This window comes from Ahaetulla prasina, chromosome 1, assembly GCF_028640845.1.
Source record: "Ahaetulla prasina isolate Xishuangbanna chromosome 1, ASM2864084v1, whole genome shotgun sequence".
Lineage (NCBI taxonomy): Eukaryota > Metazoa > Chordata > Lepidosauria > Squamata > Colubridae > Ahaetulla > Ahaetulla prasina.
Window position 1 is genome coordinate 98,871,342 of NC_080539.1, and position 13,168 is coordinate 98,884,509.

The 13,168-nt window shown below is 33.1% G+C and overlaps 1 protein-coding gene across 1 annotated transcript in view; it reads right to left on the bottom strand.

Annotated features, from left to right (window-relative positions):
* ADGB (androglobin) overlaps nt 1–13,168 on the bottom strand; it is a 91,872-nt gene that overhangs the window by 25,929 nt on the left and 52,775 nt on the right. Inside the window, exons 19-27 of the mRNA XM_058170072.1 lie at nt 12,872–12,986; nt 11,666–11,833; nt 10,234–10,369; nt 7,605–7,736; nt 6,150–6,243; nt 5,749–5,883; nt 4,591–4,744; nt 4,066–4,253; nt 2,589–2,773 (exon numbers count right to left, since the gene is read on the bottom strand). Coding sequence (XP_058026055.1) covers nt 2,589–2,773; nt 4,066–4,253; nt 4,591–4,744; nt 5,749–5,883; nt 6,150–6,243; nt 7,605–7,736; nt 10,234–10,369; nt 11,666–11,833; nt 12,872–12,986 — 1,307 coding nt within the window. The remainder of the gene's footprint in view (nt 1–2,588; nt 2,774–4,065; nt 4,254–4,590; nt 4,745–5,748; nt 5,884–6,149; nt 6,244–7,604; nt 7,737–10,233; nt 10,370–11,665; nt 11,834–12,871; nt 12,987–13,168) is intronic.

Below are 13,168 nucleotides of genomic sequence, written 5' to 3' on the forward strand. Positions count from 1 at the left end.
GAAAAAACACCTAATTCTACTCTCTTCTAGCAGTGATGATGTTACTTAGTTGGCTAATTAAATATTTGCAAGAAAACAACTATACTCAGAGAGCACCAAGGATTTCACAATTCAACCCTGGGGTACAAATATTCTCTTCTATTTGTACTGATAGAAGCATTTCCCAACACCAGATCATATCTCATCTGCTCCAAGGTAAAAGTGAGACCTAATGGACTTCCGCTTGGCGCCACCTTTCTCGCTGGGTGCTAATTTATGGCACTCCGCACTGGATATGGTAAAAGCCAGTGAAAACAGCAACGAACAGCTGTTCCCGGCTTCAATTTCCCTCTCTGGTTGAAAGAGAGAGAAAGAACAGGGGGGAGAGTGGTAGATTCCCCTAGGGGCTTTGTTTTTGTTATGCAAAGTCCCGAAAGGTCGAATCCCATTGAATCCTCCTTTAATCTCCAGTATTCAGCGCGCTCCTGCAAAAGCAGGAAAAGAGGAAGGTGTCCACTTCTGCTAACAACTGATTTCTTTTTGTGGATTTCTATAAGCAGACGGAAGAAGCATGAGTGAACAATTATTGGTTTGCAAGTATTTTTGATTTCCTGACTTCCACCTTCTTTAAAAAAAGAAATTTTCCCCCCTTCCTTTAACTGTTTAAAATGGCGTTTGAGAGCAACTGAAAGTAGAGCGATAAAGGAAAGGGAAAGGAAAGGAGCCTTGCTGCGAAATCGAAACTGAATGGAGATTTTATCTTATTGTGTTGGACTGTGGATTGTTGGATTATATTACATTGTTTAAGTATTTCATAAGGGGATTTTCAGCAAGAACTTTGCCATGAAGGTTCTTTCAGAAGAATGGATTCGTGACTTTATACAGGATTACACAGAAAGAATGTATTTAATTATTCAAAAATACGAATTGATAAAAAATGGGGACGTTTTGGATGAGAGCTTGGAGGAAATTAACCAGTGTAATCAGGACTTGGAAAATGGAATGGAGGAGATACAAACAAAAATGGATAAATATGATCATCCTGTATGTTTCCAGATCTATTACCATTTGGTCATAGGTTTACTGCAGACAAATCTGCCATTTGAAAATATCAACCTAAGTGCACAGTCTACAGGCCTCTGTATATCTGACTATGGGGTTGAGAATTCATATATATTGTGCCACCACACACATAAAGAATGGTCTCCGACAATGATCTTGATAAAGTAAGTTACTTATATAAAGACAAGCATTCTCAAACAAGGGATTCCCTTCCCAAGAGAAATATATTTTCAATGATTCACTTTTTTAAAGGGTTGTGATTCACTGGTCTCTACTTATACTTCAAAACTAATTATTCTACTGGAAGAAACAAACGCAAGCAAAACATGTTTCTTTGAAGAGATGTGAAAAAATGTACTGCTTCAATTACTTTGGAGTAATCAAACTATAAGTCAGAGAGATGCTAGCAATTTCGAGCAAAGATTACATTTTTAAACAATTTCAGTAGCATTGCCCAAGAAGAATGGGAATGTTGTCAAAACAAGAACTCTTTTGGTTCTCATTTTGCTTACACACGCCCAAGGAGCAGTTGTGGTATCACAAAGTTTGAGAACCTTTTGGATATATATTAAAATGATTCAAATTGAACATGTTTATTTATTTATTTATTGTGAATCCAAACCTCAAAGGTGGGAATGTGTCACACAAATTAATTTATAATTTTAGAGAATTGCAATATGGCAACATTCGAGAAACCCTAAATTCCTGGATTACAGTCATCATGGAGTTTACTTATTTATTTATTTTGTCAAGTACATATTAGATAATATATATAAGTATAAGCATAAAATGAATACAATGAAGGAAACTTTAGGACAGGGACAGTAGGCACGCTGGTGCTCTTATGCACGCCCCTTACAGACCTCTTAGGAATGGAGTGAGGTCAACAATAGACAGTCTTAGATTAAAGTTTTGGAAGTTTTGGGATGAGACCACAGAGTCTGGTAGTGCATTCCAGGCATTAACAACTCTGTTACTGAAGTCATATTTTCTGCAATCAAATTTGGAGCGGTTCACTTTAAGTTTGTATCTATTGTGTGCTCGCATATTGTGGCTGAAGCTGAAGTAGTCATTGTCAGGTAGGACATTGTAGCAGATGATTTTATGAGCTATGCTCAGGTCATACCAAAGAATTTAGAAAATTTAGAGTTTCCCGTCCTCTACCATTCTTCAATTTTTAATGCTTCATGACACAATATTATGGATTGGATTCAGTGAAAAGACTGATTAATGGAAATTGTTAGGATGCTCCAGCTAAATGAAAGAATATAGTTTTAGGTGTTTTGTTATGTATGGTTCAGATCTGAGGCTTACAATATTCAATAAAATCTTCCTGGAGTTGATTTATGGATATATAATATAAAAGACTGCAAAAAGAGGAGTCAAATATTTGGTGACCATGACAGCATCAGGCACTAACTTCCTATAAGAGACAAGCAGGTTACATGGGAAGTGCATTGCTACTACATATACATACATAAAAATACATTCAAGACCACCATGATCATGATCATTATTATCATCTAGCAAAATCAAGGAATACTGACACAGACTACTTAACGGCCTTTCAGAAGATATGAAATGAAATGCAGGAATGATAACATGACCCTTTCCAGTAGAGCTTGCCATCTCTTCTTCAGAATCCAGAACTTGTAGTTTAATTATAGTATCCAATTTAGAAGTCTGTACCTGCACAGTAGCAATAAGTGGCATTGTAACTTTTACAAAATATCTAAAGGGGGGAAAAATCAAGACAGAAAATAAATAAATAATAATGTCATATGTAATTCTTTTCAACAAGTCAAATTCTATGTTATTTTTATTCAAGGAAACAGTTTTTAAGTGTTGTGAAAATGATATGAACATTATATATATATATATATATATAGAGAGAGAGAGAAACCTACTTGCTGCTACACAAATAAGTAGAACACCAAAGTTACAGTATTAAAGTGAAAATGGATTTAACATTTAATATTTAAAAGTGACTCAAAAGAAAGTGAAAGTTATTTCCTACAGATTAGTAATAACACCTCAGTGAGAATGAACAACAGAATAAATAAGTACGCTGAATAACTTTTCCAAATTTTATCCCCACATGATATTTTGTACTATGTCTCCAATAATTCCTCCTCCAAGCACAACTAATGACTGGGATATGAGAGCCAATCCAACCTTCCCTAATCTGATGTCCAACACCAAGGACACCAGATTAGGGAAGGTTGTCTTGAATAATTTCTACCAAACAAGGTGTTCTCAAGGGAGTCTTAACATATGTCCCACAGCTTCCAAGGTCTTTGCAGAATTTTAATTCTTTTGCTTTGTTAGAGCTTTAGGTTTCTTATGTTAGGTATGATCTGTACATGTAGGACGGAATTATGCTGGAAAAATCTGACTGCTGATAGGGAATACAATTTTTGAATTATCTCCACAGAAAAGAAATAAATAGTTTATAAGGCCATCACTCTTCTTTTTATTTACAGCATGAACTTAACACTCACATCTGTAGAGTAATGTACTCATTATATATTTATCTAGCCAATAACAAAAACTGGAACTGGAAAGCTATTCTTTTATTCATACTGCCTCTAATATTTCTAAAACTAGCAATATTAGATCATCTTCCTTAATCTTTAATAGTTTAATTAATATTATTCATTAGAAAAATACTGTAATGAAATGCACTGATCATGGTGGAAAGAACTGCAAACTGAACTGAAGTAGTTTTTAGTCTATTTGTTAGTATTTATTACCTTTCATCCCATTATTAATTGTAGAATCACCTGCATTTGACTATTATACCCCCCACCCCACCAACACACATAGAGAACGGGTGTGTAAATTGCATCTTTTTCCAGGTTTCCACAATTGCTTTGTAAGCTGCTCCTGAGCATCTCTACATGTGAAATACTCCTTTTCAAATACTTGCTCAGTCCTCTGATATTACATACTAAAAATTATTTCTGTGCATAAAATGTTTACTACTACTATTACTATTATTACTAATCTTTTTTCATATTTTACCTGAATATAATATGCTTATCATTTGGTAGATAATAGTCTTTAACTTCTTTAACAGCAAACATGTTGTTTACAGCTTCACGAGAGAGAAATGGAAGAGGAATGTAAGAACTTATGAGCCGAAGCCTTACTTTCCCAGCTGGCACAGGTGATTCACCAGTCTGAATTTCAGCCATGAAAGTATAGCCTTTCTAAAATAAAAAGTTAATTAACTGAAATGTTTAAGATGATACTTAAAAATGAAAGCTTTCAAGAATTGGGAGGTTTTTCTAGGATAGACTATCTATGAATTTATTTTGTATTGATTCTTAAATTAAACATTTAAATTAAAGATCAAAGCAGTTTTAGTCTAATCAATTTGTCATCACATATTGAATCAGTCTCTTTTAATATTGAATCTTCAGTTTGGATTGTATTACACAGTCTTTGTGTGTGGTGTGTGTATGTGTGTGTGTGTTTGGGTGTAGCAAAAAAAAAAAAGAATGGCAGTAATATGAAGATTAGTACCAAAATGTTTATATATCTCACCTTGTTCTTTGTGTAAAGATACGGTGCAACTCTGAGAAAGACTCGAGGAATTTCCTGTAATGTGTCATTGTCAACAACATGCAATACACAGGTTGGTACTGTTGAATAAACTTTTGGTACAATAATCATGTCTTCTGGAACGTGAAATATTTCCCTACAAGAAGAATTAAAAATAACTTCTTTTATATTTATATTTTATATATCTTTTATACTAGGATTATATTAGGATTTTTTGAGTAAGTCTATTCCTAATTTGTTTCCATGGATATTTTTTTATTTTATTTATTTATTTTGTCACAACAGTATATATAAGCATAAGCATGAAAGTAACTATATAATATATAAGCATATATATAAGCATAAGTATGTAATAACTATATTAATTGGATATAATGAAAGGAAACAATAGGACAGGAACGGTAGGCACGTTTGTGCTCTTATGCATGCCGCTTACAGACCTCTTAGGAATGGGGTGAGCTCAATAATAGGCAGTTTTTGGTTAAAGCTTTGGGGATTTTGAGAAGAGACCACAAAATCAGATAGTGTCAGGTAGTAGGTAGGATATCCATAATGCTGTTAAATTTTCACACTGAAATACTGTAAAACTCTGCTACTAAACCAATATTTATTTAAATAAACATTTTGGTTTATATAAGCTGCTAAGAATTGCCCTGCAGTTCATTGGACAGTTGAGATAGGAAATGTACATTAGATTGAAAGGTTCTGAAGTAGCCATTGAGTATAGCAATTTAGAAAGAAGTTTGACTTTTAATTTTTTTTATTAATGTTCATTTCCCAGGTCAATGGGGAAAAATATTGCTTTACTTTTCAAATAAAAAATACTGAGGAAGTCATTTAATAAGTTTTTTTCCATATCTCCGACTTAACTTGTTTATAATGAAATTTACTGTTTCATGTTTGTGATCTGGAAAGCAGAAACTGAAAGAATATTTAACAGAAAAAAAGATTTGCCTGAAAGGGTATATTTTTAGTTATAAGGCAGCATATTAATATATCTGAGATTAGGACAGGGAAACATATAATAGGAAATTTCAGTATGTGAATATTTGGGTCTCAGGTGTATTAAGAGAATTAACTGTAAAAAAAATGTCATTTCAGATTGCTGGTGGGTTATATCTAACTCAATAATAAACTTACCTGAAGACTACAAACCAAACATTTGCTTGTTGATCCCCGTAAGTTACAGTATAATCAGCAAAAGTTGTCTTAGTCCATTCATCTTCATAGCAACGATATTTTTCAACTGACTTACATTTACTTTTAAATATATCTCTGTAAAAGATAGCACGAAACAATACCAAAATATTAACAGAGACAATGGTGAAACAATTATGTTACCTCTGCAATATAAGATGAACACAGGCCATGCAAACACATAACATTAAATAACAATGACTATTTTATTTATTTGTTTAAAACATTTATATACCTACTCATCTTACATCAAACTGTGGGTGGCTACCACGTTATGAAAGGCTGTTTTTCCCACAAAGGGAAACATGGGTTTGACAAATATGATATTGCAAGAGATATATTACCTCAAAAACATCAAAGAACATTGTTCAAAATTTGGCTCAATTACAGCCCACAACTTTTGAAGTGTTTCTTTGACTTTAGCATTGTCCCTTGTGCCTAAAATTACAAAAGGAAAAAAATAAAATAAACCATTATGTAATGTACGGTAAATATTTGTAGTGCAGTGATAACTTGTATTATCCAAGTATTGTATAGATTTAAATTACTTTCTATCTAATTCTATAAATAAGTCAAGATTCTAGGCTAAACTTTAAAATATCTGAATATTTTATCCATGCACATATGAATCAAACTGACTTTGCTTGTGTGATCTCACAGTCTTGAGTGGTGGTGATCATGTTTTTCATGATCACTTGTATCCCCAAAGCTGTCTTTTTCAAGAGTTGGACAGAAAACAGACTTGCGACTTCCTGAATATTTTTCAAAGTACATTCACATTGTGAAACTATTCCCTTCAAATTGAAAGGTATGAAAATAATGATTTTGTGGTATAGTGCAGAAACATAAGATGTGTAATGAGGCACATTTAGTAGTATAATTCTATATCCAACTACATTTTCAGCCTAGATATTGGCTAAATAAATTCTCAGTTCTGGAAGCTGCTGACATTTTTGACCCCCCAGGATCAAAAGATCAATAAACAGTAGTCTGTTTACTTTTATATTTTTATTATTTCTTAAGTTGGAGTTACACCTTTTGGTTGAGGAGAAAAGTCCCTTTTCAGCATTTTCAGTACATCCTTTCTGGTAGTCTTTGTAGAATAGTTTTTTTTTATTTCTTATGATAATTACAAAATCTTAATTTTGTATTTTGAAATTTTTTTATGTGACATATTGAGGGTTGTTTAAAAATAAATCTTTTTCTTTTTTTATGTGTGACGTATGAAAATGGATAGATAAAATAATCACGAGTAGTCATTCAAACTAATTAATAGATGATTCAGAAGGATAGTTTTAATATTAGTAATTAGTGTAATTGAGTAGCATTTATTACTTTCTGTTGTCTAACTAATAATTGCCCAGATGTTTTACAGAAATGTTTTACTCACATTTTTTAATTTGGTGGTACATCAGAAAGTTATACCTGGAAATTTTAATAATTGGATCCTTATTAGCTGATTGTATGCAGTTTCAAGTAAACTGAGCTTTGACTAAAAATGTGCTACAAGCATATTTATGGGAATTAAATTTGGCAGTTGTGTGGCAACTTCTGAATCTGTCTCCATGTTAATATACTTTTTTTTATTTCTCGTAAGACTTCTTCCCAAGGGGATTATGTTTTAGTTTCTGTCTTTCGTTTAATGAATAATAAGCTGCTTGGATGCCTCTCTGACACATCATGAAAGAATTAATAATAAATAATTTTATATTTCTCCTGATAAATTTCACCCCATATATCCCATTAAAAACTCCCACTGTTTTAAAAATAGTGAAAAGATTAATTTGGAGAACCCTGACCTGGTTTTCTGCTGTTCATCAATAGCCTGATATAGGTTCCTCTCCATATAGCTTGCAGTTTAACTGCAGCTTCCTCTTCTTCAGGAGTAGACTCTCTATTCTGCCACTGAAAAATATTTATTTCGGTTGCATCTGAAAATACATAAATACATATATAATATATACATATCACAACAAAAATTAAATTCATAGAATTCATAAAACACAATAGCTGACTTGGAATGAAATGTTTTATGATGAACTATCTTTTTTCTTTTAAACCAGGGTGTCAAACTCACAGCCCACAGGCTGGATGCGTCATGCGCTGGCCATCCCCATCCCCAGTTTAGCAAAGGGGGGAAAAATTGCGATACATCACGTGGCAATGAGACGTTGCAAGTTTGACACCCGTGTTTTAAACTGTTCTATGATCCTGTTTGTAAAAACCTTGAGAGAGCTTTTTGCCTGAAAAAGCAGTTAAAAATAAATCACCCTGTAACTTTTATAGTATTATGATGAGTTCTATGTATTAACAGTGAACTCTATTCCGTAAGCACTGATCTTTATGTATCAAAAAAATTATCTATCTATGCACAAGAAAAAAATATGTATATTTAAGGATAAAATCCTAAACATAAAATCCTAAACATCATCAAAAAAGGACAACAAAGACCGTTCTTTCTGTGCCAACTCAGAAAGCTTAAACTGCCCAAGGAGCTACTGATCCAGTTCTACAGAGAAATTATTGAGTCTGTCATTTGCACCTCTATAACTGTCTGGTTCGGTTCTGCAACCCAACAAGAAAGACACAGACTTCAGAGGATAATTAGAACTGCAGAAAAAATAATTGCTACCAACCTGCCTTCCATTGAGGACCTGTATACTGCACGAATCAAGAAGAGGGCCGTGAAAATATTTACAGATCCCTCATATCCAGGACATAAACTGTTTCAACTCCTACCCTCAAAACGACGCTATAGAGCACTGCACAACAGAACAACTACACACAACTAGACACAACAGAACAACTAGACAGTTTTTTCCCAAAGGCCATCACTCTGCTAAACAAATAATTCCCTCAACACTGTCAAACTATTTACTAAATCTATACTACTATTAATCTTCTCATCGTTTTCATCACCAATCTCTTTCCACTTATGACTGTATGACTGTAACTTTTTGTTGCTATCATTAAGGGTTAAATTGCAACCTATGACCATCATTTGTGTTGTAAATGTTGTACCTTTGATGTATTTTTTTTCTTTTCTTTTTTCTTTTTCTTTTATGTACACTGAGAGCATATGCACCAAAACAAATTCCTTGTGTGTCCAATCACACTTGGCCAATAAATTCTATTCTATTCTATTCTATTCTATTCTATTCTATTCTATTCTATTCTATTCTATTCTATTCTATTCTATTCTATTCTAAACAACAGAAATCTCACAAAGACTATAGAGGTATAATAAAAAAAATGTAAGCTCAGTGCTCATATCAAAAGGGACAGAAAATAAAACAACACTATATCTTGACCATATAAATACTAGAATACTGAATGTAATTTCACAAGGATATTGGAAAATGACTGCAAAAAATTGAAATGGTCACATCATATGAATATCTTCCTTATGAAGAAAAGCTTCAAAAGCTGAGTATCATTTAATTTCATTCAAAGCACGAGCATCTACTACAAAACTGAAGTTGTAAAATATATAAGGATATTCTTTTTTAAAAGTATATAATTAATATACATGATTTATCGAAGAAGTATTCTAGGCTAGTTGTATTTTAAATAAATTCATAGGGAAAAAATCAAATGGTCTTACAGTTTTAGGTAAGAGAAGCATTGTTCTTTTGTCTGTCAGGAATTAATTAAAACTGAAGTCCAGTTTAAGTTTCAAAACATATATATGACTGAAAGTTTTTTAATGGTCTTGCTAAATATGTGCAAGAGTTTAGATCTTGATTGCAAAAATCCAAAAGACCACTAGAGTGAAGGAAGAGCTAAGGAAAATTCTTAATCTTTACTGCCATTATTTGGTAGCATTGGTGTTGAAATGACTGCAGCTCCAAAAATTATGAAGATCGAAATTTTAGGTTTTACTTAAAAACTTGAAATCGGTTTATATATTCACAATATGTTTATGTTTTCAGTCTTAGATGTCAGCTTTGTATAATACTAGGTAGGGCTATGTGAAATGAAGCTGTGCCCAACGCATATTGACGGCTATGTCCAAACTTCAAAATAACCACTTCACTGGCTTTCAATCATCAACAGCATATAAAGGAAATGCAATTAGCAGTACTCTTCATTCACTCTCACCATCTTGGCATGGTTACTGGGCAAATTCTTTAGACTCACCTTCTATTATCAAGGAATGATAAATGTCCAAAAATTAAATGCTTTAAATTCCTCAGAAAGGCTTAATAATAAAGACAATTTAATTAGCCATCTTACTTCAGATGTATGAAGGATAAAAAGGGTATTTATCATTTTAATGAAGGAATGCTTAACAATGGTGTCTTTTGTTTGTCAATATTAGAATAGCTGAATTTACAATATTCACTGATCTTCTCCCACATTCTATTATCAATAGAATATTTAAAGACAAATATTGCTGATAAATTCTTTCAGACATTCTTATTTTACCTGAGGATTCAGTGTCTTCAACAGAAACATCACTGAGCTTAAAATCCAGTGTAAAACTTCTGTAAGCAAATTCATAATTGGAAGGAACATTACCTAATAATTGTTTCATCAGATGCCAAAAAGCATTATTAAAAGCCTAAATATATAAAAATAAACAACAGCAAATTATTTAAATTACACTATTTATATACATTTGATATATTATACCTAAGAAAACAGACTATTATTATATTATACATGTGCATATGCATATATCTTAGTTATATATATATATAACTAAGAAAGAAACAAAGTCAAGAAAATAGATGAGTCTATTTATTTGGGAACTAGCTTTCATTACTATTGGATAAATGGGTTATTTTCTTATTAGATGAGATTTGATTTGATATCATCCAGTTGTGTTCAGAAGACATTGTAAAATATTTATTCATAGCAGCAGATGAATTTATGTGATCATAATATATTTGTTTTTAAAAAATAAAATTCACACCATCTCAGAGATCTGTAAAAATTAGGTGGTGTTTTGAGAGAATATCTGGGATTAATACAGCTATGGATCCTATAGATCAGGGGTCTCCAACCTTAGTAACTTTAAGGTTTGTGGACTTCAACTCCCAGAGAGCAAAGCTGGCTGAGGAACTCTGGGAGTTGAAGTCCACAAGCCTTAAAGTTACTAAGGTTGGAGACCCCTGCTATAGATTTCCCTGCTTGTAAAAAGTCTTGTCATCTGCGAAGCAACAGCTGCAAAACTCTGTGGAATTATTGAGAATGGGATTCCAGATCTACATCCTCAGAACACAGGATTTATATCCTGAATAGAAAACATGATAAACTTGACTTGGATCCTCAGAGATGATTTGTAAGTGGTATCTGGGGCTAGGCTTCTTGTCTGCATTGAAAAATGCCAAGACTTTTCACATTATTATGAATTAATAGCATATTTTCTTAAACATAGTAATTAGATGAAATATCCCATTAAGAAACAATAACCAAAGAGCATATACAGGTAATCCTCAACTTATGATCACAACTGAGCCCAACATTTCTGTTGCCAAGTGAAAAAGTTGTTAAGTGAATTTTGTCCCATTTTACAACCATTCTTGCCATAGTTGTTAAGTGTATGATTGCAGTTTTGAAATTAGTAACATGGTTAAGTGAATCTGGCTTCCCCATTGACTGTGCTTGTCAGAAGGTTGCAAAAGGGGATCACATGACCTCGGGACATGGCAACCATCACAAATATATGTCAGTTGCCAAACAGCCAAATTTGGATTACGTGATCCTGGGGATGCTGCAATGGTCGTACGAGGGGGAAATGGTCATAAGTCACTTTTTTCAGTGATGTTGTAATTTGGAACAGTCACTAAATGAACTATTGTAAGTCTAGGACTACCTGTACAAATTAGTTTTCTTCTATTTGTTTGTTTTTTACCTTAGAATGTTCTCTTGCTATTCCTGTACCATAAAGACCAGGGGGACAATGTGTTAATTCCAAGGCTTTCATAGCTTTGGGAAGATTTTCTGCATTCCCATAATTAATTAATACATTTCCAATGGCTTTCATTATAGCAGCAGCTTGTTCCATAAAACGATAGCTTTCCTGGGGGAGGGAAAGAAATATTTTACCTGCCAATAACTAAGCACTATTCAAAGTATATTCATGTGCCAAATGTATAAGTGGATGTAGTATATACTAACTTATACTGCTTATCAATACCTCTTGTTGGGTTCTGCAACCCAACAAGAAAAACACAGACTTCAGAGGATAATTAGAACTGCAGAAAAAATAATTGCTACCAACCTGCCTTCCATTGAGGACCTGTATACTGCACGAATCAAGAAGAGGGCCGTGAAAATATTTGCAGATCCCTCGCATCCTGGACATAAACTGTTTCAACTCCTACCCTCAAAACGACGCTATAGAGCACTGCACACCAGAACAACTAGACACAAGAACAGTTTTTTCCCGAAGGCCATCACTCTGCTAAACAAATAATTCCCTCAACACTGTCAGACTATTTACTGAATCTGCACTACTATTAATCGTTTCATAGTTCCCATCACCAATCTCTTTCCACTTATGACTGTATGACTATAACTTGTTGCTGGCAATCCTTATGATTTATATTGATATATTGATCATCAATTGTGTTGTAAATGTTGTACCTTGATGAAAGTATCTTTTCTTTTATGTACACTGAGAGCATATGCACCAAGACAAATTCCTTGTGTGTCCAATCACACTTGGCCAATAAAATTCTATTCTATTCTATTCTATTCTATTCTAATCATCAAAGTAAACCATCAAAACCCACGTAGTGCAAGTGTCATCAGATCAGGACTCCATGGATATGATCTGTTATCTAATCTCATCAGGAAAAGGTTGCATGTCATACCTAAAGTTAATGACTAATATAATCCTTCCATTGACTGCATTGACCTGTGGTGACCTTAGGATGCAATACTACTAAAAGCCAATATTTCCAAGCAACCCCTGGCCACTTTATTTTTCAAAGCCAAGTATAAAATAAAAATAGAGACTGTAAATAAAATGAAATTAAAAAGGAAACACAAAACCCACTGTCAAGTAAATACTAGTCAATGAGAACACAAATCCAGTTACTATGGTAACAAATACCTTTTCAAGATTTGGTAGAACTATATCCTCTTCACCAAATACACATGGCACCATACTACACAGATGGATATTGTGTCCTATGGGAGAGCTTGCAGTAAAAAGTAACACGTGGCGGCTACATTTAAAAAAGCAACACACGAAAGTAATTACATTTTCCAAATAGAACATTCATAATTTATTTACACATAATAGAAAAAAAAGTGAATATAAAAATTTACAGACTAGAATAAGCAATGCATGGAAACCTGCATTTTATTTAACCTGCAAAAATATTGGCTAAGTTGCAAAATACACATG